This window comes from Ornithorhynchus anatinus, chromosome 6 (assembly GCF_004115215.2).
Source record: "Ornithorhynchus anatinus isolate Pmale09 chromosome 6, mOrnAna1.pri.v4, whole genome shotgun sequence".
Classification (NCBI taxonomy): domain Eukaryota; kingdom Metazoa; phylum Chordata; class Mammalia; order Monotremata; family Ornithorhynchidae; genus Ornithorhynchus; species Ornithorhynchus anatinus.
In genome coordinates this window covers 10,785,440-10,808,301 of record NC_041733.1, presented here as the reverse complement: position 1 = coordinate 10,808,301, position 22,862 = coordinate 10,785,440, and the positions used below count along the sequence as shown (strand labels likewise).

At 51.4% G+C, this 22,862-nt stretch overlaps 1 protein-coding gene across 2 annotated transcripts in view; it reads left to right on the top strand.

The window, feature by feature from the left end:
- Positions 1–200: 200 nt before the first annotated feature.
- Positions 201–22,862, top strand: part of PCDH19 (protocadherin 19) — a 129,218-nt gene continuing 106,556 nt past the window's right edge. For both annotated transcript variants that reach the window (XM_001512939.4, XM_007671537.3), the window contains exons 1-2: positions 201–2,396; positions 6,609–6,936. In XM_001512939.4, the coding sequence (XP_001512989.1) occupies positions 247–2,396; positions 6,609–6,936 (2,478 nt within the window). In that variant the 5' untranslated portion in view covers positions 201–246. The remainder of the gene's footprint in view (positions 2,397–6,608; positions 6,937–22,862) is intronic.

Genomic DNA, 22,862 nt, shown 5'->3' with positions numbered 1-22,862 from the left:
CCAGGCACCGCTGGCCACCACCCACCGGCCCCTCTCCCCCCCACCCACCCCCTCTCCCCGGCGGCCGCCGCTCCCCCTCCCCGCATCGCCGGCCCCTCCACCCCGCCCGTCGGTCCCTCTCCCCCTGCCCTGCCCCGCCCTGCCCCGCCCCGCCCCGCCCCGCCCGCCCCCCCACCTCCCGGCTCGGCGGCGGCGAGGCCAGCAGGTAGAGAGGCAGGGAGGTGCGGTCGGGGGCTCCGGCGGGCCATGGATCCCCGGTTCCCCTCGGCGCTGCTGGCGGCCTGGCTGTGGGCGGGGGCGGCGGCCCTGGTGAACCTGAAGTACTCGGTGGACGAGGAGCAGCGGGCGGGGACGGTGATCGGGGACGTGGGGCGCGACGCCCGGGCGGCGGGCTTCGCCCTGGACCCGCGGCAGCCGCCGCCGGGCTTCCGCGTGGTGTCCAACTCGGCCCCGCACCTGGTGGACCTCGACGCCGGGTCGGGCCTGCTGGTGACCAAGCAGAAGATCGACCGGGAGCTGCTGTGCGGGCCGAGCCCCCAGTGCCCCATCTCGCTGGAGGTGATGTCGGGCTCCCTGGAGATCTGCGCCGTGCAGGTGGAGGTCCGGGACCTGAACGACCACGCGCCCAGCTTCCCCGCCGACCCCATGGAGCTGGAGATCTCGGAGACGGCCAGCCCGGGCACCCGGCTGCCGCTGGACAGCGCCCACGACCCGGACGCGGGCCCCCTGGGCGTGCAGGCCTACGAGCTGAGCCCCCGCGACCTCTTCGGGCTGGAGGTGAAGACCCGCGGCGACGGGACGCGCTTCGCCGAGCTGGTGGTGGAGCGGCCGCTGGACCGGGAGACCCAGGCGCGCTACACCTACCGGCTGACGGCGCGGGACGGCGGCGACCCTCCGCGCCAGGGCTCGGCGGCGCTGACCATCCGGGTGACCGACTCCAACGACAACCACCCGGTCTTCGCCCAGCCGGCCTACGCCGTCAGCCTGCCGGAGGACGCGCCGCCCCGCACGCCGGTCATCCAGCTCAACGCCTCGGACCCGGACGAGGGCACCAACGGCGAGGTGGTCTACTCGTTCGGCGGCTACGCGGGCGAGCGGGCCCGCGGCCTCTTCCACCTGGACGCCCGCAGCGGGCTGGTGACGGTGGGCGGCCCGCTGGACTACGAGGAGGCCCGCTCCTACGAGCTGGACGTGCAGGCCAAGGACCGGGGGCCCAACGCCGTGCCGGCCCACTGCAAGGTCACCGTGCACCTGCTGGACGTCAACGACAACGCGCCCGTCATCAACCTGCTGTCGGTGCACGGCGAGCAGGTGGAGGTGAGCGAGGCCGCCCCGCCGGGCTATGTCATCGCCCTGGTGCGGGCCTCCGACCGCGACGCGGGGGCCAACGGCCGCGTCCGCTGCCGCCTCCTGGGCAGCGTGCCCTTCCGCCTGCAGGACTACGAGAGCTTCTCCACCGTGCTGGTGGACGGCCGGCTGGACCGCGAGCAGCGCGACCGCTACAACCTCACCCTGCAGGCCCGCGACGGCGGGGCCCCGGCGCTGCAGAGCGCCAAGTCCTTCACCGTCCGGGTCACCGACGAGAACGACAACCCGCCGCGCTTCTCCGAGCCCCGCTACCGGGTGGCCGTGCCGGAGAACAACACGCCCGGGGCCTACCTGCTGTCGGTCACGGCCCGCGACCCGGACCTGGGCCCCAACGGCAGCGTGGCCTACCAGATCGCGCCGTCGCAGGTGCGGGACATGCCGGTCTTCACCTACGTGTCGGTCAACCCCAGCTCCGGCGACGTCTACGCCCTGCGCTCCTTCAACCACGAGCAGACCCGGGCCTTCGAGTTCCGCGTCCTGGCCCGCGACGGCGGCAGCCCCCCGCTGCAGGCCGACGCCACCGTCCGGGTCGTCGTCCTCGACGCCAACGACAACGCGCCCGTCATCACCGCCCCGCCGCTGGTCAACGGCACGGCCGAGGTGTCGGTGCCCCGCCGCGCCGGGCCCGGCCACCTGGTCACCGTCGTCCGCGCCGCCGACGACGACGACGGCGACAACGGCCGGCTGGCCTACGAGGCCGCCGCCGACGGCGACCGGTCCTTCTTCCGCGTCGACCCGGACAGCGGCGAGGTCCGCACCGCCCGGCCCCTCGACGACGCCGCCAAGACGGCCTTCGAGCTCGTCGTCGTCGCCCGCGACCACGGCGACGCCGCCCTCTCCGCCTCCGCCCTCATCCTCGTCTACCTCGCCCCCGGGCCCGACGCCCACGAGGCCCTGGCCTCCGTCAACCTCTCGCTCATCTTCATCATCGCCCTGGGCTCCATCGCCGCCATCCTCTTCGTCACCATGATCTTCGTGGCCGTCAAGTGCAAGCGCGATAACAAGGAGATCCGCACCTACAACTGCAGGTCGGCCCTCCCCGCCCCCCGCCCGCTCCCTCCAAACCCTCCTCGGCCGCCTCCCCCCCCCCTCGGCCGCCTCCTCCTCGGCGCCCTCGGCCCCCTCCTCTTTAGTCTCCTTAGTCTTCTTCTTCTCCTCAACCGCCTCCTCGGTCCCCTTAGCCTCCTCCTTAGTTTCCTTAGCCTCCTCTTTCGTCTCCTCACTCTCTGCCTTAACCTCCTCCTGGTTCCCCTCAGCCCCCTCCTTGGCCTCCTTAGCCTCCTCTTTAGCCTCCTCCTTAGTCCCCTTGGCCTTCTCTTTGGGCTCTTTAGTCCCACTTCACCCCCTCCCTGGCCCCTGTAGCCTCCTCTTTAGCCTCCTCCTCATTCATTCGTACTTTCGAATGGTATTTATCGATTGGGCGCTGGGAAGGCACGGTCCAGCAACGGAGAGAGACGGCCCCTGCCCACAGGGGGCTCACAGTCGAGCCACCTGAGCCGTAGCCTCCCCCCGCCCGACGGCCGTAGAGCCACGGAGAGTCAATCGCCGGGCTCTCAGCCAGCGCTGACCGCGTGCCGGAGCACTGTGCTAAGCGCTCGGGAGAGTACGGGGCCACCGAGTCGGCGGACGCGATCCCTGCCCGCGGCGAGCTGACCCTGGGCTAAACCCGGGGGGCGGGGGAGGAGGGGAGGGGAGGGGAGATTGCATCGGCCACAGTCAGACCCGTCCCTCGTGGGGTGGGGCGTGTGTGGGTGGCGGGGAACAGGGGAGCTTATCCCCGTTTGGACAGAGGAGGAAACTGAGGCACAGAGAACGGAAGTGATCTGCCCCACGGCGCAGGCCGCGGACGGACGGGCGATGAGAACCCAGGTCTCCCGGACTCTTTGTTTCAGGCCGGCAGGCGGGGGGTGGGGTGGGGGGGTGAAAGGGTGGGATGTGAAAGGATGGGTGTGGGGCGGGGGCTTCTTCAACTCCAGATCTCCCTGTCGCGTCCAGAGCACCCCGAGTTGACCGAAAACACTCCTTTTTGGGGGGAGGGGGGGAGGGGGAAGGCAAGTCAGTGGATCGACTCTAATTGACCTGACAACCGGGCTCTCAAAAACCCACCGTTGCCCGTTCAAATGCCTTCTGTCATCAGCCGAGGATGAGCCGAAAAAGCAAACCATCTTCCTGAAAGGCCCGGCCGCCGGTTTGGGGCATGTCGGACGGGGCGGGGGCGGGGGCGGCGGGCGGCGGCGGCAGGCGGCGGAGGAACCGACCGGCCGAGCCAGCCGCCAGCCCCGTTTTACCCGGGGACTCGCTCAAAACACAGCCAAACTTCTCAGCCGCGGCAGAGTGGATTTGGGGTTCCGAAGCTGCGGGGAGGCAGGTGGCTCCCCGCTGCGCCTTCCTCGTCGGTGGGGGAAGCCCCCACCTCCGGACACACGATGGGGCCCCTCCTCTGGGCCGGCTGGGCCTGGCCTGCGAGGGACGTCTGTCGTGACATTTGCATTCCGTCCCCGCCAGAGGATGTCACTGTGGACACTTGTGTCCGTTTTTTTTTCTCCCTCTCTCTCTCTCTCCGGGAGAGACAGGGGGCCAACCGGGAGAAGAGAAGCCTGGACACCGCAGAGAGAAAGATCAGACCACGAAAGCCCACCGTTCCCCCCCCCCCCATCCCACTGGGGAGACCGCCTTTTGGAATTTTAGCTTCCAGGTCCCCGAATTTTAAGTGCGGCCACATGGCCGCAGGAAAAAGGACCGGTCCTCAGGCCGGGCGAGGTGGAGGGGTCGGTTTCCGCCGCTTACCAAGGTGTGTGGTTCCGACACCCGCACCGTCGACAGGGCGTCTTTATTTTCCCCTCTGAGCTGGCGTGCTAAGAAGTCCACAGAGAGCCCCGTAAATCAGATCTGTCTTTGAGGGGTGTCGGTCCCGAACGCTGAGATGTGATTTTTCGAGGCCTCTGAATATTTAACAGGCGTGCAATTATTGTTTCCCTTTTACTATTCTCTGTGTTACACAAGTTAGTAGACAAATGCTAACCACACATGAATATCAATCAGGTGCCATAAAAGAGCAGCTGCGACGCCTCATAAATGGTTTAATCCAGTTAATAGTGAAATAGCCAGGACTTCTCTTTCCTTCAGCACCGAGCCATTGCAGATGGGAGAAATGGAAATTAATATTGCTCCTTTCTACCTTTGAAACCTGCAGCTGCCTGGAGTAGGGGTTTTTTTTTTCCCCCCCTTTAACAGGGAAGAAAATAGGTGGTCTATAAAGTTTTATTTCTACAGAGATGATGATGGAGAGTTCTCTTTTTACACCATGTCCCGCCTCCCCCCGCCACCTCCCCCCACCCCCAGTGTAAAGCGAATACTAAGGCTTTTTCCTTGATGAAAAAGAAATCACTTCGAAATAAGGATATGTATGAGCTTTGCAGTCTCAATATGATGCATAGCTCTAAGAGAGAGTTCTCTTAGATTGCTCTCCAGATAGGTCCATTAAGCACGGAAGGATACGATTTGAATTGATAAAAGCAGATTTCGGTGGCCTGCAGTGTACTTCGAACCAGTTGGGTCAGAGGCACTGGTGACGGATTAATGAGATACAGTTTAATTAAATAATCGGTCAATAAAGACACGACAGCACAATAAATGCCTCTGCTGAAAAATTAGAACTCGCATTGCCAAACTTAAACATTTAGGTAAACAAAACAATTAAAACTCCATTGACCAAAGCGAGCGTTGAGCCCCTAACCAGGAGGCTTATAGATCGTCATCCTGTCAGAGTTCCAGTTGGTGGGGAGGTGTGTGTATGTATGTGGAGGGGCGGTTCCCAGGCCCAGGAGCACCGGTCTTCTAGCAGTGGAGGAAAAACCAAATCTGATCAGAGCCACCAGCCGTAAACGGCAGAAGGGAAGGACAGAACCGCTCAGCTCCGTGGGCTGGTCCAGGCAGACTCCAGGGTAGCCGCTCTGACTTTCTCGAACCCCGCAGTCCAGTGGATTGCTTTTCTTTCTGTTCATTCTTCTAGGGTTTCTCCCAAACATTCATTCATTTAGGAGGCCCAAGAGGTCACATGGGATAGCTTTTTCAATTGGTGTTTCTTTTTGTGTTCAGATAATTGGCTTTTCAGAGAGAGAACACTGCCACCCTATATGCCTCATTGGAGAAACCCATGTTATTTATGAAGCTTCCTCTTTTCCTGAGCAGAGAGAGTGATTTCCGAACAATAGAGTGTATCATTTTTTTTTTTTTTCAGAAAAGTAACAAGTGTCTCTTAGAACCTGGCTGCCTTTGAATGCATTTCTTCCGATACGAATCACACCCCGTAGATCTCTAAGACCGGATCGGTGTTCATTAAGCCAAATTTCCCGTGATAGGATAACAGCCCGGTTCTTTCCAGAACCACCTGAATGGAGGCTTTTGCTAAAGGCACTCACTTTTACCTTCATTCCCAATAATTACCGAGCCATCGCCCCGTCTCTTCTGCCTTTACCCTACAGGACAACCCTGAAAACGTGGGCTCTGCAGGGCTGTCTCTCCCCTAAGCAGGTAGTATAATCCAAATAAAGAGACAGGAGAAAACGAGCCGACGAAGCAAGGCAGTTCCCCTCATTAGCCATCAGGCTCGGAGAGGAGCAGCTTCCAGAAAGCCTGTGGGGGGGCCCCGCAGCAGGAGGAGAAGATGTCGACTGACCTAGGTGCTGCCGGAAAGGGGCTTGGGACAAGAATCGGAACAAGGTGCGAGAAGATGAACAGGTGTGCAGGGAGGCGTTTCTCCCGTGGCATCATTTCAAGGCCTAGCCACCTGCTTCAGGGCTGGCAGAGCAAAGATGGGATTGAGGGCGCGAGCCATCCTCCCTTGGCTCGTCGGTATTTTTAAAGATTCTCACTCCACGAGAGAGCACATGCAGGTGCCTTGACGACTCGCGGGTCGTCCGGACGCATTCACTTTCCTGTTTTCTGCCGACAAGACACCCGTGATTATAAATAGCGGACCCGTAGGGGCAGTGTGTATGTGGGGGGGGGAGGGGGGGGAGAGCTTCCCCCCCCCCCCCCGGCTGTTTGACCTGAAAACTTTACGGTCTTTTGAATTATTTTCATATGTATCAGGCGCCGCAAGAAACCACACGCTGTAATGTGCATGAATAAGAGGCTTAAGCCGAGACGGGGCTCACCCTCTGGGTTCTTCATGTTTATTAATCAGTATGTAGTGTTGGATGGCATTAGATATTCATTTTGCCTTTTCTGTCCCGCAGAATTGCCGAGTACTCCTATGGGCATCAAAAGAAATCAAGCAAGAAGAAAAAAATCAGCAAGAATGACATCCGTCTGGTACCCCGGGATGTGGAAGAGACAGATAAAATGAACGTTGTCAGCTGCTCCTCTCTCACTTCATCGCTAAACTACTTCGACTATCACCAGCAGACCTTGCCCCTGGGCTGCCGCCGGTCGGAGAGCACCTTCCTCAACGTGGAGAACCAGAACACGAGGAACGCGGGCTCCAACCACATCTACCACCACACCTTCCCCGGCCAGAGCCCCCAGCAGCCGGATCTGATCATCAACGGGATGCCACTGCCGGAGGTGAGTGAGGTGCCCGCTTGGAGGCGGTAGGGCCCGGTTCCCCGTCCTTCGCCGGGTCTGCCCCAGGGGTGGCACGGCCATCCGCGGTGTGCCGTGTTTTCGTCTCTGAAGCGTTGTCTCCGCGCCGAGTCGCTGCCGGGATCCTGGGTGATGACCCTCGATGCCTACGGTCCACCACCTGGCTCACGAGCTCGGCTCCAAGCCTCCGATGGGCATTTCCCGGAGGTCGCTCTTCCGTGGCACTCCCCAGGAGCATTCTGCTGGCCCCGGTTAGGGCAGTGGCTGTTGTCAGGCCACAGTGGACTCAGCCTTATTGTGGCCTCCAGGGAAGGGGGGTTTCACTGTCCTCCTTAGCTGGTCCTCTCTGAGCCCCCACAGAGGGTAGGACAGGGAACTGCCTTTAGAGAGAGAGAGAGAGAGAGAGAGAGAGAGAGAGGCAAGGGATGGGGTAGTTTCAAAGGAAGGCAGCCCTTCTGGTGCATTGTCCTCTCAGGTATCTGGGAAGGAATTCATTCACATCCCTGCTTTCCCCTCTTCCCCTACACTAAATGGTTGAAACTGCCTCCCTGCTGAACTAGCCCCTTAGCTGTAGGAAGGCAAGGGAAAGCAGAAGCGTTCTGTTGACTAGTTGGGGGGAACGCTGATAAAAGCTGGGTAGGAAAGGAGAGTGAAAATATTGGCGGAAATCCAAATTTTGGATTGTCCGGGAATTTCAATTTTCCCTGTCCTCATTACCATCCTCAGTAGAGGTAGCTGGTAAGTTCCAGTTGTGCTTCTCAGGCAAGCATTTTCTTCAAGACCTCAGAAGTTAGTTGCTGGCTGTGGGAAAAGCTGGGAGAGAGAGTGACCAGAGCTCACAGTTGGAACCCGTTAGGCCAAACTATTTTCATTCATTCGTTCATTCAGCAGTATTTATCGACTGCTTACTGCCCTAGGGCACCGGACGGGGCACAACGAAGCTCATGGACCTTATCTGGTCTCTGGTGAGGATCACACCTCCTGCTGCTAGCAGTAATGGTCTGAATGGTTAGTTTCATGATCTGAAAGAGTTAATGGGCTTCTGTCAAGACCCGTGTCATCTTCAGGGAGTAAGTGAGACTTGAGTTTGAGGTGGTTGGGGGTGGGTGGGAATATTTCAGCTTGGCCTTTCTGAGACCCGGGATCCACAGCCCAAGTGAAGCAGACCACTTCTTTGTCATCTACAGTTCTGTGTTCTAATCCAGTCTCTGCTGCAGACCGTCTTTGAAGCCTCATTTTGGGCGTGCTGTTTGGCCCCTTTATGCCACCTTGAGAAAATGGTGCTTCCTTTCCCTGCCATAATGATTGATGACAATCAGAGTGCGCACCAATGCTGCCTCGTAATGTTTTCACTAGCTCGTTCCATGTTCCTTCCATCTCCTCAGGTTCTGGGTCCAAGATAGGGGGCATAATGTTGCTGGTTTATTTTCTGTTCATTGTTCCATGGAATAAAGTTTGATAACCAGCCAATTAGATGTGGGTTCTCTCTTGCTGCAAGAGCAGAAGGGACAAGACTCTGTGGGAGATCTTTTTAGTATAGGAAGGGACCTTGTGTGTGTGTGTGTGTGTGTGTGTGTGTGTTCTTGTCTGGATTGTTCAAGATGTAAGGTCTTGAATGAGGTGCTGAACTAACTGCGGGAGAAACTTATGTCTTTGATTTCTCCCTGGCACTGTTTTTGCTGCCACCCTCACCCCCTGAGAGGGATATGGAGTCCGTTGCGATGACCAGCTGCTCGGCCGTGACCCGATCGTGGATTGTAGAGAAGACCCAGTCGTTGTCTTGTGATTCACTCTTCTTTCTGGAACCTTCCCTGTGTATGGTGGTTAGGTTTTCTTCACGTTGTTCCCTCTCAGCTTTCTCTGTTTCAGTCTCCTCTATCTGCCACAGCAACACCAGGCATTTATATGCAGTCTTGCTGCTTGACTGTCAAGGTTATCCACTTAGATGCTGAATTGAGGAAACTTCTGCATCAATGCACAAACACATAGAGCCAAACCCGACTAGAGCAGCCTATAGATGCTAGGAGCGAGAGTGATTTTAAATGCAAATAGAAAGAAAAGGCAGATCAAATGAAGCACTATTACAGAGAATCAGAACCCACCATAACCTCATCATAAAAGCCTCTAATCTGGTGGATCGGTTTAGAGGCGTAGATGATAATTCACCTGTTACCTAATGGGTACAAAGAAGTCAGCAATGGACTCCAGCTTTAGGCTACAGTGTGGTTGTTGAGAAATTGCTTAGGACAGAATTCCTCAGTGTTAGTTAAGTCAGGATTCTTGTCGATATTTTAACTCAAAGAGTGTCCCGGGTTTTACATAGGCTGATGTGTCCCGGAGTTTTGATTGGGTTTCAAGAATGTGCGTGTGGGTCTTCGTCAATCAATCAATGATATTCTGTTATGGTATTCAAGTGCTTACTATGTGCCAGCCACTGTACTAAGCGCTGGGATAGATAAAACTTGATTGGGTTGGATACAGTCCCTGAGCCCACAGGAGCCTCACAGTCTAAAGAGTAGGATTTAATCCCTATTTTACAGAAGAGGTAACTGAGGCATAGAGGAGTTAAGTGACTTGCCCAAGGTCACACAGCAGATGAATGGCAGATCCCGTATTAGAACGCAGGTCCTCTGTCTCCCGGGCCCGTGCTCTTTCCGCTAGGCCACTCTGCTTCTCAAAGCAGCGCTTGCTGTGCACGGGGCTCTGTACTGAGTGCTTGGGAAGGTACAATACAGTGGAGTTGGTAGATGTGATACAAGCTATAGAATGAATATGGGTGGGCTTTCTGAATTGTGGAGCCAGACGGTTAAGGGAGCTTGCTGCCATTTTATGGTGAACAGCTGTAAATTCTGGTACATTGTTTAGGAGGGTCTCAAGAGCTATTGCCCAGCTGAGCGGGGCCTCTGCGTGACTCCTGTGCAGTAGCGTTGCATTGCTGGAGAAGTTTAGAGGGTGAGATTAAAGGGGAAGATCTGATTCTCCCGACTCGCCTATCGCATGTGGGTGGTAAGTTAAGTAGCCATGAGTGGCTCCAGTAAAGTGTGAAACAGGGGCCGTGGGAGAAGAGGTGGGGGGAAAGAAGGAAAAGGAGGCATCCTACCTGATTCGTCGACCAGGCCCTTAAGAAGCAGAGAGCTCCTTAGCATGGCATGGACTCTACAGATTATGTCACACTTTAAGGTTAAGCGTCTTCAGCTATTTGAGTGATCTGATTGGCTGAAAATCCCGAAGCCTTCCATCTGAAAGCCCATCAGAAGAGGGATTTGTAAATTACCAGGTAATTAATGGGGATGGGTGAGCTGGTTTGGATAAAATGGGAAATGACACCAGCCATCTTCAATCGCAAACCACATCTTTTCAGTTGAGTTCTGAAGATGTCATTGGCTTGGGGGTGGGAGAGCAGCTGGGGAGAGGTTCTTTTTCCAGGGAGATAATCAGAAATAACTCACGAGAGGGTAAATTTGAAGGCTGGTCAATTCATTCATTCAATCGTATTTATTGAGCACTTACCTTGTGCAGAGCACTGTACTAAGCGCTTGGAAAGTACAATTGGGCAGCGAATGGAGACAGTCCCTACCCAACAACGGGCTCCAAGAAGCTGGCAGAACTGGAAGAGCCAGCTGAAAACTTTCTCCCAAGCTTCCTCAAGGCTCTTAAAAGTTGGGAAGCATCTTAGATACCGTGCTTCGTTTGTCTATTGCTGTGGGAGATTTGAGGGCTCTGAATTTCCCCACTAGGAGGAAGTGAACGAGCAGGTTTTTAAAAAGGCCTGTTTCTTATGTGGCCCACCGTCTGGCAAAGTAGCTCATTCTCCTATCCTACATACATTATTCCTGGAGCATTCTTTTCTGGCTGGAGGGGAATGAGGAGATGTGGAGAGGGGATGAGGAGAGGGAGCTTTAATCAAACATTTCAGGTAGACTGCTCGGTCCTCTGTTATCTCCGTACGATTGATGCAGAACTGAGTCGGTTTACATTAGTCTTTGCTAATTTGTTATTACCATGGCTTATTAGCAATTAGCACGTTACCTGCGAGATCACCTTTGTCCCCATGCACCTTTGCAAAAGTCACGATTAGCTGAGGGCTCTGGTTAATGATCCCGAGATGTCAGACCCAAGGGTCTGGAGGTAGGACCTTTTCTGTAAGGGGCCTGGGGGGTTGGAATTCCTTTCGCGACGAGCTGGAGCCCGGAATGACCTCCGGGGCATGCAGCAAGGCCCGGGGTCTTGGACTGGCCTTTTCCTGACTGACAGCCAGTCTGATTGGATTGGAGGACCCGCAGACCTGCCACTTCCCCTTTGCCTATCGCACGTTTGTACTGCATGCTGCATGTGTACCCGGGAGCACAGGCTACGGGCCCGCTAATTATAAGTCTCATAAAGTAAGATCAAGGACTAAATCATGTTCTGGCCAAACTGGAGCCTCTAATGATGGAGACCGTGAGCCCCGTGTGGGACGGTGGCTGGGTCCGACCTGCTTATTTAGCACCCACCTCAGTGCTTAGCGCAGAGCTTGGCCCATAGTTAGCGTTTCATAAATGTCATCATTAGCATTTTGGAGGGGCTGTGGGCGTTTCAGATGGTAACTCCTCCACGTGGCTTCTTTTCAAGGCCCGAGACTGAGCTCTGTGTGTTACAGTGTCTGAGGTTGGGGAAGATTAGCCCATTTGAACAAGAGATGTCTGTTTGAAATAAGCGAACCTTTCTATAGCTACTATTTTCCCCGCCGGGAGGAGGCTAGATTTCTTGATGTGGGGCCCGGCTTTAATGTGAGCCTAATTTACTTCTAACAATTGAGAGCCTTGAAGTAAAAGTCCCTGCGGGTCAGTTGTTTGTAGAGGGAAATGCTCTTCAAGTTCTATTTCCTCTTTGGCTCTAGTGGACTTACAAGTGGTTTGGGATTGGGTGGCCTGGTCAGAGGAGATGCCCAGTCCATCCAGCTGGCCCTCACCGGGCCCGCTGGCTCGGGTGAATAATGATTCCTGGGATCAAGAGAGCGTTTTCCCGCCAATCTCCTTGGAGTGCATCCCATCTCATTCTTCTCTACGGTTTAGTTTTACTGGAAAAGTTTCAGACACAACCTGTCCTCACAACATCCCTGCCAGGTTGGAAGGAGCTGGTATTCATTTCCAAATGGGAGATCTGGAGGCACTGAGTGGAGGAGGGATGTGCCCCGATTACCCAGCCACGTTGTTGGAATTCGAACCCAGCCACCTTGTTGGAATTTGAACCCAGGACCCCGGCCAGGCCCGTGCCCAATCCACCCAACTCCACCGGCTTCGACCGGTCGAGGGTCGACTGACAGTAGGTGCTTTCCCTGTGATACTCGGAGAGTCGGAGAGGTAGACCCAGGAGCAATCCACCTCTTCCCAAGGCTGCTGCTTTTGTCTCCCGGCCTTACGGGCTCTGTCATACTCACTCCCAGGATACTTGGTGGGAATAGCTCTCCAGCTTATCTCCCTGTCTCCTGCGAGCCCCATGTGGGACCGGGACTATGTCCAATCTAGTCCTTGTGTCCACCAGACACTCAGTACAGTGCTTGTTTGAGTAGTGAGCTCCTGACACCCCAGTTAGTACTTTTATCACTCTAGACTATAAGCTCTTTATAGGTAGGGAACATATCTGCTAATACTGTTGTACTGCCCCACCCCAAGCGCTTAGTACAGTGCTCTGTACGTAGTAAGCCTCGATAAATATCATCGATTGATTGTTATTGTCGCGTGTGCCGATAGGATAGTGAATGGGCCCAATTCTTGTATCCACCCAATGCTTAGTACAGTGCTTAATGCAAAGTAAGTGCTTGACAAGTACCCCAGTCAGCACTAGACTGCAAGCTCATTTTGAGCAGGGAACGTGTTTGCTAATTCTCTTATATTGTAGTCTCCCAAGCGCTTACTCCAGTGCTCTGCGCGGAGTAAGTGCTCAGTTAATATCATGATTGATTGATTGAGTGATTGCTATTGTTGCATAAGCAGATGGGACAGTGCCTGGTGCTTCAAGCTGCCATCCGAGGCGACTGCAGACAGGGAAGCGGCTTCCCGCTGAAAGGGACAGCTCCCAGCTGGGCATCAGTTTCCTGGTCTGGGAACTGTCTTTCCCAATGAAAAGTTCTTGTCCGGCCATTGATCTTTCGGGGGAGACCTCTGGGGAGGGATACACCTATTAGATTTCCCCTATGAGATTTGTGTGTGTGCATCTGCATGTGTGTGTGTGTGTGGGGGGGGCGACGGGAGGGTAAGGGGGGAGTGTATATGTGTGTCAGGGGACATTGGGGACAGTGCTCTTGATGGCCATTGGGGTAGGAGGGGGTGCATTTTGGACTCAACCAAGGGGGAAGCCCAGAAGAAAAGACTACGGAAGCCCATTTCTTGTCTACATCAAAGCTCGTTTCCTATCACCAGGACTTTGGAGCTGGATGTTTCAACGTGTGTTTGATGGGCACACTCTTCTGATGTTCCTGCAAGTCTCTAAGTTGGAGAAAGACCAGTTTTGCGATTTTCCCACTGGGCCCCATCTTGCCGCGGCTGTTGAGAAAGCCACTTCCCTTTCTGCCACCAGTGGCAGTCTCAACGGTGTCCATTTTAATGAGAGAATTTTGCTTCACATCTTCTTTTTGGACCCAAAAGGACATTCGTTGCATATCTTAAAGTGTGGTTTGAATTTTGGAGTAAAGCATATTCCCTTTCTCCTTTAGTGTGACCTAGTGGAGAGAGCACGTGGCTGAGAATCGGGAGACCTGGAGCCTAGTCCCAGTTCTGCCGTTGGCCTGCTCTGTGACCTTGGGCAAGTCACTTAGTTTCTCTGGACCTCAGTTCCTTCATCCGTAAAATGGGTATAAGATACCCATTCGTCTTCCCTCTTAGAATCCGGGGAAGGACAGGGATTGGGCCTGATCCGATTGCCCCGTATCTGCCCCAGTGCTTAGCACAGTGCCTTGTCACAGAGGAAGCCTTAATAGATACCATAATGGTGATTATTATCAACAATAATAATAACGTTATTCATAAACCAGAGAATCCAACAACTCTTTTTAATTGAGACTCCGATGAGCAGGGACTGAAGTAATTGTCACTTGGCATGTGCCACAATGGTGAAAGTAAGTTCTAGAGGATTTCAGTCAAGAAGAAATCGAACCCTTACTCGCTAACTCTCCCTCTCGTGGACCTTATTTCTGTCCTTCGTTGCTCCCTCTGCCCCATCTTGCTTATGTTTTCCCAGGCTGGTTGTCCCCCAACCAGAAAGAGTTTAATCAGGATCAAAACAAGCACCCCCGCTTTAATGTGCACCGGGAGAAGAAACCTGATTTTTATCTCTTTGTGGGTACCAAATTATAGCTAATAAACCATGTTGTTTAGGAATGAATCACCCACACCAGTACAAAATGCAGTGAAATTTCAGACTCTACAGTCTGAAGGGGATTTGCTGAACTTCCTAAGAAGGGAAGCTATTTTACAACTAAAACCGAGATCCGGAACCCTAGCCAGCATTCAGGTTGGAGACCTCCCGGACTCCGTGAACAGCGGGAACAAGTAATGACAACTATTGATGCTCCTAGTACTAATAATGTCTAGTAAAGGCTGGCTGTACGGTAAATGCTGGGGTCGATACAAGATGATCAGATTGGGCACAATTCCTGCCCCACACGGGGCTCACAGTCTCTCTTCACTCCACGGGTGAGATAACCGAGGCCCAGAGAGGTCAAACAACTTGCCCCAGGTCAGACGGCAGGCCGGTGGCAAGGCTGGGATTAGGACCCGGGCCTTTCCACTGGATCCCACTGCCAGGCCTTGAAGAGCAAATGATGGGGGAACTACTGAGGATCAGGTGGATTTGGTCCCTGGTCTTGCCATCCCGGTTGGCTCTGCTGCGGGAGCCCTCCCGAAGGCAGCACACTTTTTACGACTCGCACCGCCAGTGATCTCTGATCTCCAGCTCGCGGGTCATTCCTCTAATTGGTGCATCTCTCATTTTTCGAGTGTAGCCTTTCAAATGATAAAGTATGCTAATGGCAGCGTTTGTTCCTAAGAGCTCAGGGGAAGGAACACAATGGTATTTGTATTAAATAATGACTTTTTTCAGAGTGGGCCTTCGCCTCATTTTTTTCATTAACTGCAAAACAATTTATGCTAGTTACGGGCCTCTGGAAATGCATCTCAAATGCTAACTCTGAAATGGCAGTGCTCTGTGCGGCCTGAGAGCTTGCTAATGGGACGCGTGTCCTTACACCTCGAGGTCACCAGTTCCAATTTAGACTCCACTAATATTTCTTTAGGAACAGGAAAGCAGTGTGGCGGCTACAGCAACGAGCCGGTAAGTGCTTGTACTTGGAAGAAATACAACCAGGAAATGGTTGAATTTAGAAGCTAAGCTGCCTTGCTGCCATCCGCTCCCTGTTCAACCTCACGGAGGGAACACCAGGCCCTGTCTCCCCGTCAGTGACTGATCTTTCCACTGTTCACACCGTGACTGGGGCCTTAAGACTGACCCCAGGTTCCAGAAAAGACAGGCTCCCCCTAGACGAAAGGAAAGGCATCTTCACTGAGGTCCCTGGTTGACAAGACGTGATGGCATCTTAGTGCTTACTATGTGCCCATCGCTGTGGCAAACACTAGGGTAGATAACAAATAATCGAGTTGGACACAGTCCCTGCCCCGTACTGGCCTCGCAGTCTAGGTAGGAGGGAGAACAGGTACTGAATCCTCCTTTTACAACAGAGGTAACTGAGGCCCAGAGAAGTTAAGTGACTTGCCCAGGAAGGCAAAACAGGCAAGTGGTAGACATGTAATTAGAACCCAGATCTCTGACTTCCAGGCCCATGCTTATTACACTAGGCCATGCCGTTTCCCCTGAGGAGCTTTGCAGATCAAAATGATGGTGATTTGTAAACAGAAGCCACTGCTTCAGGGTGACCATTCGTGTCCTTTTATATTGAATGGTCTGACCTTTAGCTGGTCTGCCCTCGTCCGAGGCTATGGCTCTGGGAGTAGGCAGCAAAAGATGCCCGTCCAATACTGTTGGGTGTCACTAGTGGTCATCCTACACTGCAGTCTTCCTACCATGGGGGAGTGCGTTTCCTGCAGCTAATCTCACCTATTTACTAGTCCAGTGCTTTCGTGCTGACACTATCTTTTAGGAGTCTTCAGGCTCACTCTAAGAAGAGCATGTTGTCATACTCTGATCTCGAGATGTCAGACTATGGAGGAGAAGTAAGAGGTTTCTTTCTTCGACCCTTTTATGACTATTATGTTTTGGGCAGCTGTGCCCATATGTGCAAATTATCAGATTATTTAGGTCCCCCCATATCATTTGAGTGTAGATTTCAGGATTTTTCCAACAGATTGATTTTTTTTTTTTGACTTGAGCTATCAAGAGAATTCTCGCCAAAAGGCATTTTAGATTCCGATTTTCCTGTTAACTTGAATGCATAGAGTATCTATAACTGGGAAATGAGGGTCCTATACCTAGAACCTCAACTTTATCAGTGTGTGGTTCCTTTCACGGTTACTGTCCTCCAACTCTACTGTATTCTCCCAAGCACTTAGTATTTTATGAAATGGGTTCTCAGTAAATGAGATTTATTGACTCTCCTTGCCCTGTGGAAGCTAAACTGGGCGACACCATCGTGATGACAGTTGTCAGAGGCCCCAGCTTCAACTTGATGGCTGGGCCCCCCTGGTGAACACTGGGAGAAATTGTGATGCCAGCCCTCGGAGCGAAGAGTAGAAATGGATTTTTTTTTTTTTGGTTTGACTGATACACATAGACTCCTAGAGCCCCAGATAATGGTGGAACTCTGCCCTCGCATGGGGCCATAACAAGGGTGATCATCCGTATGGTTTTCTAATGGGGTGTCAGGTTTTCAGGTGGCCTGTTCCTTGTCAAGTCCCGTTACAAAGCCACATCTTTATGCCGGTGTGTTTTAATATTCTTAATAATTGTGGTATTTGTTGGGTGTTTACTATGAACTAAGCACTGGGGTGCATAGGGCTCACAGCCTTAATCCCCATTTTGCAGATAAGATAAATAAGGCTCAGAGAAGTTAAGTGACTTGCCCGCGGACACAGAGCAGGCGAGTGGCAGAGCAGGGATGAGAACCCAGGTTCTCCTGACTACCAGGTCCGTGCCCAATCCACTAGGCCATGCCTTTCGCTTCTCTTTATTTTCAGCTCCGAACTTCCCTCTGCTCTGATTTCTGCTGCCTAGGTCCCTCACTCAAACAAGGTGGCAGAGTCATATAGAACTGACTCTGGAGTGAGTGGAGATTCACCCTGGGGGGAAAAAAAAAAACCAACTTTGGAATTGTGAGAAATAGGTTTACTTACACATATTGGGCTATGTAACATCACTATCATCAGCATAAAATGCGTGATGTCGTGAGCCTCTCCCTGGAGTAGTTGTGGTGTAATATTTGAGGGCCCACTTGTAGTAGGCCCTTGGGAAGTACAGAATAACCAAGCGACATGTTCCCTACCCACAAGGAGCTTATGCTCTAATGGAAGATGAACACAAAAAATGTTTTACAATTTGAATAGCCAAGTAAATCGAGCAGCCATATGCTCTGCATATAGTAAGTGCTCCATAAATACCATTGATTGATTAGTTGATATGGGAGTGCTGAAAAGGATATAAATGTGTTCATAATTGCTAAAACTGACTGCAGGGACGATATGGCTTAGCTTCCTGAGAAAACAGGGAAAATTTGTTGGAGGAGGTGGGATTTGAGGAGGGCTGTGAATGTGGGGAAAGCTGTCATCCGTCTGATGTTGTGGGGTGGGAGGAATTTGTGGGCGATTCTTTGCCTGGTATTTGTGACGGCTGATGGTGGCCACCCTAAACATAACTTGAAGTGGCTGCAGAGAGAGGAAGGCAGAGGTAGCGAGTGGACAGACAAGGGACAGGCAGGGAATGGGCAGAGGGGCAGGCAGAAAATGGGCAGAGGGGCAGGCAGGGAGCCAAGAAGGAACCAGCACTGGGCTTGCCCGAACTGTGCTGGCTCTGATGATAAGTAGTGGTCTTGGTCCTCAGGCTAGCAATCCAGACCTTTCAGGAAAGCTAAAATTCACTTAAATATAAATTATGTTTATTATTACTATACATAAAATTCACTGAGCTGAAAGGCACAGAGATCTCCTTCTCAAGTAAGCTATTCCAGAACTGTTTTGTATATCATGATACATTATCTAACCTTTTATAACATTGGAGGCCAACATTATGGAAATAAGCAGCTTTTTATTCCATTTTAAGGTCAGCCTAACCAAATTATACAACTTCTAATGCAATTGCTTGAAGCTTCCACTTTGAAAGTTTTTTTTCATTTTAATACCTTGCAACAGAGATAAATATTGTAGCGCGTATTCATACTTAACAATTTATTTCACCAATTGTCATTTTCTTTGTGGCGTTGTTGGCACAAGAGCCCGGTTCAAGTTGGCTTTGTTCATTTTGGCTGTAGTGCTGCAGATTAGCAGCAAAGAGCCAGGATTCAATAAAAAAAATATGTATTTTTGGATTCTGGACCCATGAGGCTGAGAAAACCCTCTAGAAATCAATGTGTGGGGCATTTGTGGTTTTGTATGGAAACCAGCAATGAGGTGGATGGCTTTTTGATTCTAGATTTGATCCCAGAATTATTGACTGACATGTGAGTGCTGAGTTCTTGGTTCACTTGACACCTGGGCAGCATCGGTGGCCTGTTGAGCCCAGGTTCTCTTGTGTGGAAACTGCTCCCTGGGAGAGGGAGAAGGGCTGGGAAATTGAATGGACTTCTTCAGGCTACTAGGGTGTCTGGGACCGAGTTTCCTAAATATTCTTCTCTTTCTCTTTCTCCTCTCTAATCCCCTCCTCTCCCCTCCCTTCTCCTTCCTTTTCCTTTCTTCTCCCCTCCTGTCCTCTCTGCTCTCTCTTTTTCTACTGTGTTTCAAATCCTGTTACTCTGAGACACTTTCTTTCTCCATTGCTTTTCAAATTATTACTTTTATTGCAGGAGCAGTGTGGCCTAAAGAGCATGGACCTGGGCCCCAGAGGACCTGGGTTCTAATCCTAGTTTTGTCACTTGCCTAAGGACTCTGTTCCTCAGTTTCTTCATCTGCAAAATGGGGATTCAATACCTGTTCTCCTTCCTAGTTAGACTATGAATCTCTTGGATCAGAGACTATGTCACACCTCTACTCTAGTGCTTAGGACAGTGCTTGACCCTTAGTAAGTACTAAACAAGTAAATGATCATTATTAGGAATTTTTATTATTTTCAAATCATTTTGAAAGTAAATTTTCTTTGTCATTTATTTTTAAATTTGGAAAATCTACTCCATGTGAGAAATTATTTTACTGCTCTTACCCCCATTTTACCTCTGTGCATAGTCTGTGTAACCTTACTGTTTTCTTACCCATGTTAGATATCTGGTTTCCCCAGTATTATTAAGAAAGTGGACTTTAAAATGTCATTTCAACCAATCAAAGGCATTTATTGAGCATTTGCTGTGTGCAGAGCACTGTACTAAGTACTTGGGAGGTAGATATGATCCCTGCCCTCAAGGAACATATGTGTGTGTGTGTGTGTAGGGGGGACTGACATTAAAATAAATTAAAGGTAGGGAAAGCAACCAATTTTAAGGATGTGGATCTAAGAAATGCTGAAGGGGAGATGAGTTGCTTAACTACCTAGGGCGTATGGACTCAAGGGCAAAGGTAATACAGGAGGGAGGGAAAATCTGGGAAGGCTTCCTGAAGGAGGTGTGACTTTAGTAGAGCTCTGAAGATGGGGAAAGTGATGTTCTGTCAGATCTGAAGGGAGAGGGAATTCCAGGCAGGAGGTGAGCAGCGGTTGATGACAAAAGTCTCCCATTATAGACCAAAAGAAACATGGGTAACATGTTGATATTTGAAATGGTATTTTGTAAGCTCCTCGAGGGCAAAGACTGAGCATTTCAATTTCATTTTACTCTCCCAAGCACCTAGGATAGTGCTGAGCATAGAGCAGCTTTGCACATAGTCAACGCTCAATAAATCCTGTTGAATGAATGAACCTGCCTATGATTGATTGAAGTGTTTACAGGCCATAACCAAGAGGACAGATGCAGGTGCCTAGGGCTCTTTTATTCCCAAGGGAACACTCAGGAACAAGAGTTCCACAACTTCTACTAGGGCAATAATTGGCCCACAGAAGGGCCCAATAAATAGTCAACAGCGGAGCATGAGAGGGTAGGAGAGCATACCCCTAGGCTAGGTAGAGCTCAGGGGAGGAGGAGGTTTTGGAAAGAGCCCTTGAGACTAGGTCCCTGCTATTCAGAGCTACCCATCTTTATGATTTCTGGGTCCCATATTATTAGAACCCAATTTAACACCAACCTACTCACTGAACCTCGATCTCGTCTATCTTGACATCAGTCCCTTGCCTGTTTCCTGCCTCTAGCCTGGAGCTCCCTCCCTCTTCATGTATGACAGTCACTCTCCCCACCTTCAAAGCCTTATTGAATTCACATCTCCTCCAAGAAGCCTTCCTTGACTAAGCCCTCATTTCCCCTACTCTCTCTCCCTTCCGCATCACCCTCGCACTCGGACCCGTACCCTCTAAAGATCTGATAATCACCCCACCCTCAGTCCCACAGCACTTACCTACAAACATGTAATTATTTGAATGTCTGTCTCCCCCACTAGACTGTAAACTCCTGGTGGGCAGGGAATGTGTCTGCCAACTCTGTTGTATTGTATCCTCTCAAGTGCTTAGTACAGAACTCTGTGCTAAGTGCTCAGTAAATACCACTGATTGATTGATTGATTGAGGCATAGTACAATAACTAACCCTCTTCCTGCAGCTAGTTGGTGAGGCCCGATTTAGGGCAAAAGGGACCCACAACCTCCTGGCTTCCTTGCAGCCACAAAAATCCTCAGAATGAGGTCCCTGGCCTCTTGGAAGCCCCACCCAATGCCCTGGTTTTTCCTTCCAAAATCTGCTCTGGAATTTATAAATATGCATTGCTATCCATGTCAGGGAAGTGCAAGGTATTCTTTAGGTTAGTTGGAGTTTCAGTATAAAAAATTATACCAAGGCCTCAATCAGCTGGGTCATTTCAGCATGGCTTAGTGGCAAGAACACGGGCTTGGGAGTCAGAGGACTTGGGTTCTAATCCCGGATCCGCCACTTGTCTGCTGTGTGACCTTGGGCAAGCCACTTAACTTCTCTGTGCCTGTTACCTCATCTGGAAAATGGGGATTAAGATTGTGAGCCCCACGTGAGAGTTCCTGATTAACTTGTAACTATCCCAGTGCTTAGAACAGTGCTTGGCACATAGTAAGCACTTAAATATCATAATTATTATTATTATCACTGATGGTATAACTAGTCTTCCTCTTGAAATTTTTGAGTAATTGGGAAGATTGGACTTGAATTACCTAGATCATCTCTCTGTATATGTCAGTGAAACCCAAGTATTTTATATTGGTTTATTGATTGACTTAGACCATAGATTGAAGATTCTAGAATGTAAGCTCAATGTGGGCAGGGAACGTGTCTGCCAACTCTGTTATAGTGTATTCTCTCAGTCAGTCAGTAGTATTTATTGAGCATTTACTGTATGCAGAGCACTGTACCAAGTGCTGGGGAGAGTGCAATACAGCAGTAAACACATCCAGAGCCTAGTCTTTTCCTTTATTGGAGAGGCAGGAGGGTTCTATCATTATCTTGTTTACGGGGCTGAGCACTGCCCTGGGGGTTTTGAGATTGTTTATCATGGAGGTGCCAACAGCTGATGGTATCGGAATCTTTATGCTTTGCCTTGATGCCCCAAGGACAGACACGAGCTAAAGCTGTGGCTGAGATGTTTGGTTTCATTTGTTCAACTTGGGTTTTTTTCCAGCTGGAGAAGTTCCCGTTATTTTGACAGGGAAATTTCTAAGGGGAGAAAGGGCCTCATCAGGAGGTACAGATCTGTGGGGCCTCTAGCTCCCCTCCCTCCATCCCATCCCCATCCTCAGCTAAGTGAGTTTTGAGGATTCTTGGGTTTGCTGTGGTCCAGAGTCTTCCTCACCTAGATGTTACCCTGTGGTTCTCAACAGGCCTAAACCTCCTTGTGGCCGAAGATGGTGTTTTTGGTGCCCGATATAATTCTTTGGACTCAATAAAACAGCTGGACAGCTCCTTGGCAGGGCCCATTCTTGTTGGTGAGAGTTGTCTGGGGACTATGAGAAGCAGTGTGGCTCAGTGGAAAGAGCCCAGGCTTGGGAGTCAGAGGTCATGGGTTCAAATCCCAGCTCTGCCACTTGTCAGCTGTGTGACTGTGGGCAAGACACTTAACTTCTCTGTGCCTCAGTCACCTCATCTGTAAAATGGGGATTAACTGTGAGCCTCATGTGGGACAACCTGATTAACCTGTATCTACCCCAGTGCTTAGAACAGTGCTCTGCACATAGTAAGCGCTTAACAAATACCAACATTATTATTCTTATTATTCTTATTATTAATAAATTAAATGTCCTAACTCAATTTTGGGCTCTTTCCTTCCTTCCATCATTGCGACTGACATTATCTGTTTGTAATCCTTTTTAAAAATTATATTAATAATAATAGTGATGGTATTTGTTAAGCACTTACTATGTACCAAACACTGTTCTAAGCGCTGGGGTTGATACAAGGTAATCAGCTTGTCCCACCTGGGGTTCAGTACTAATCCCCATTTTACAGATGAGGTAACTGAGGCACAGAAAAGTTAAGTGACTTGCCCAAAGTCACACAACTGACAAGTGGTGGAGCCGGAATTAGAACCCATGGCCTCTGACTCCCAAGCCCGGGCTCTTTCCATTAAGCTGGGCTGCTTCTCAATGTGGCGTTGGTTAAGCATTAACTCTATGGCAAGCACTGTACTGAACGCTCGGTTAGATGCAAGGTAATCAGGTCCCACTTGGGACTCACAG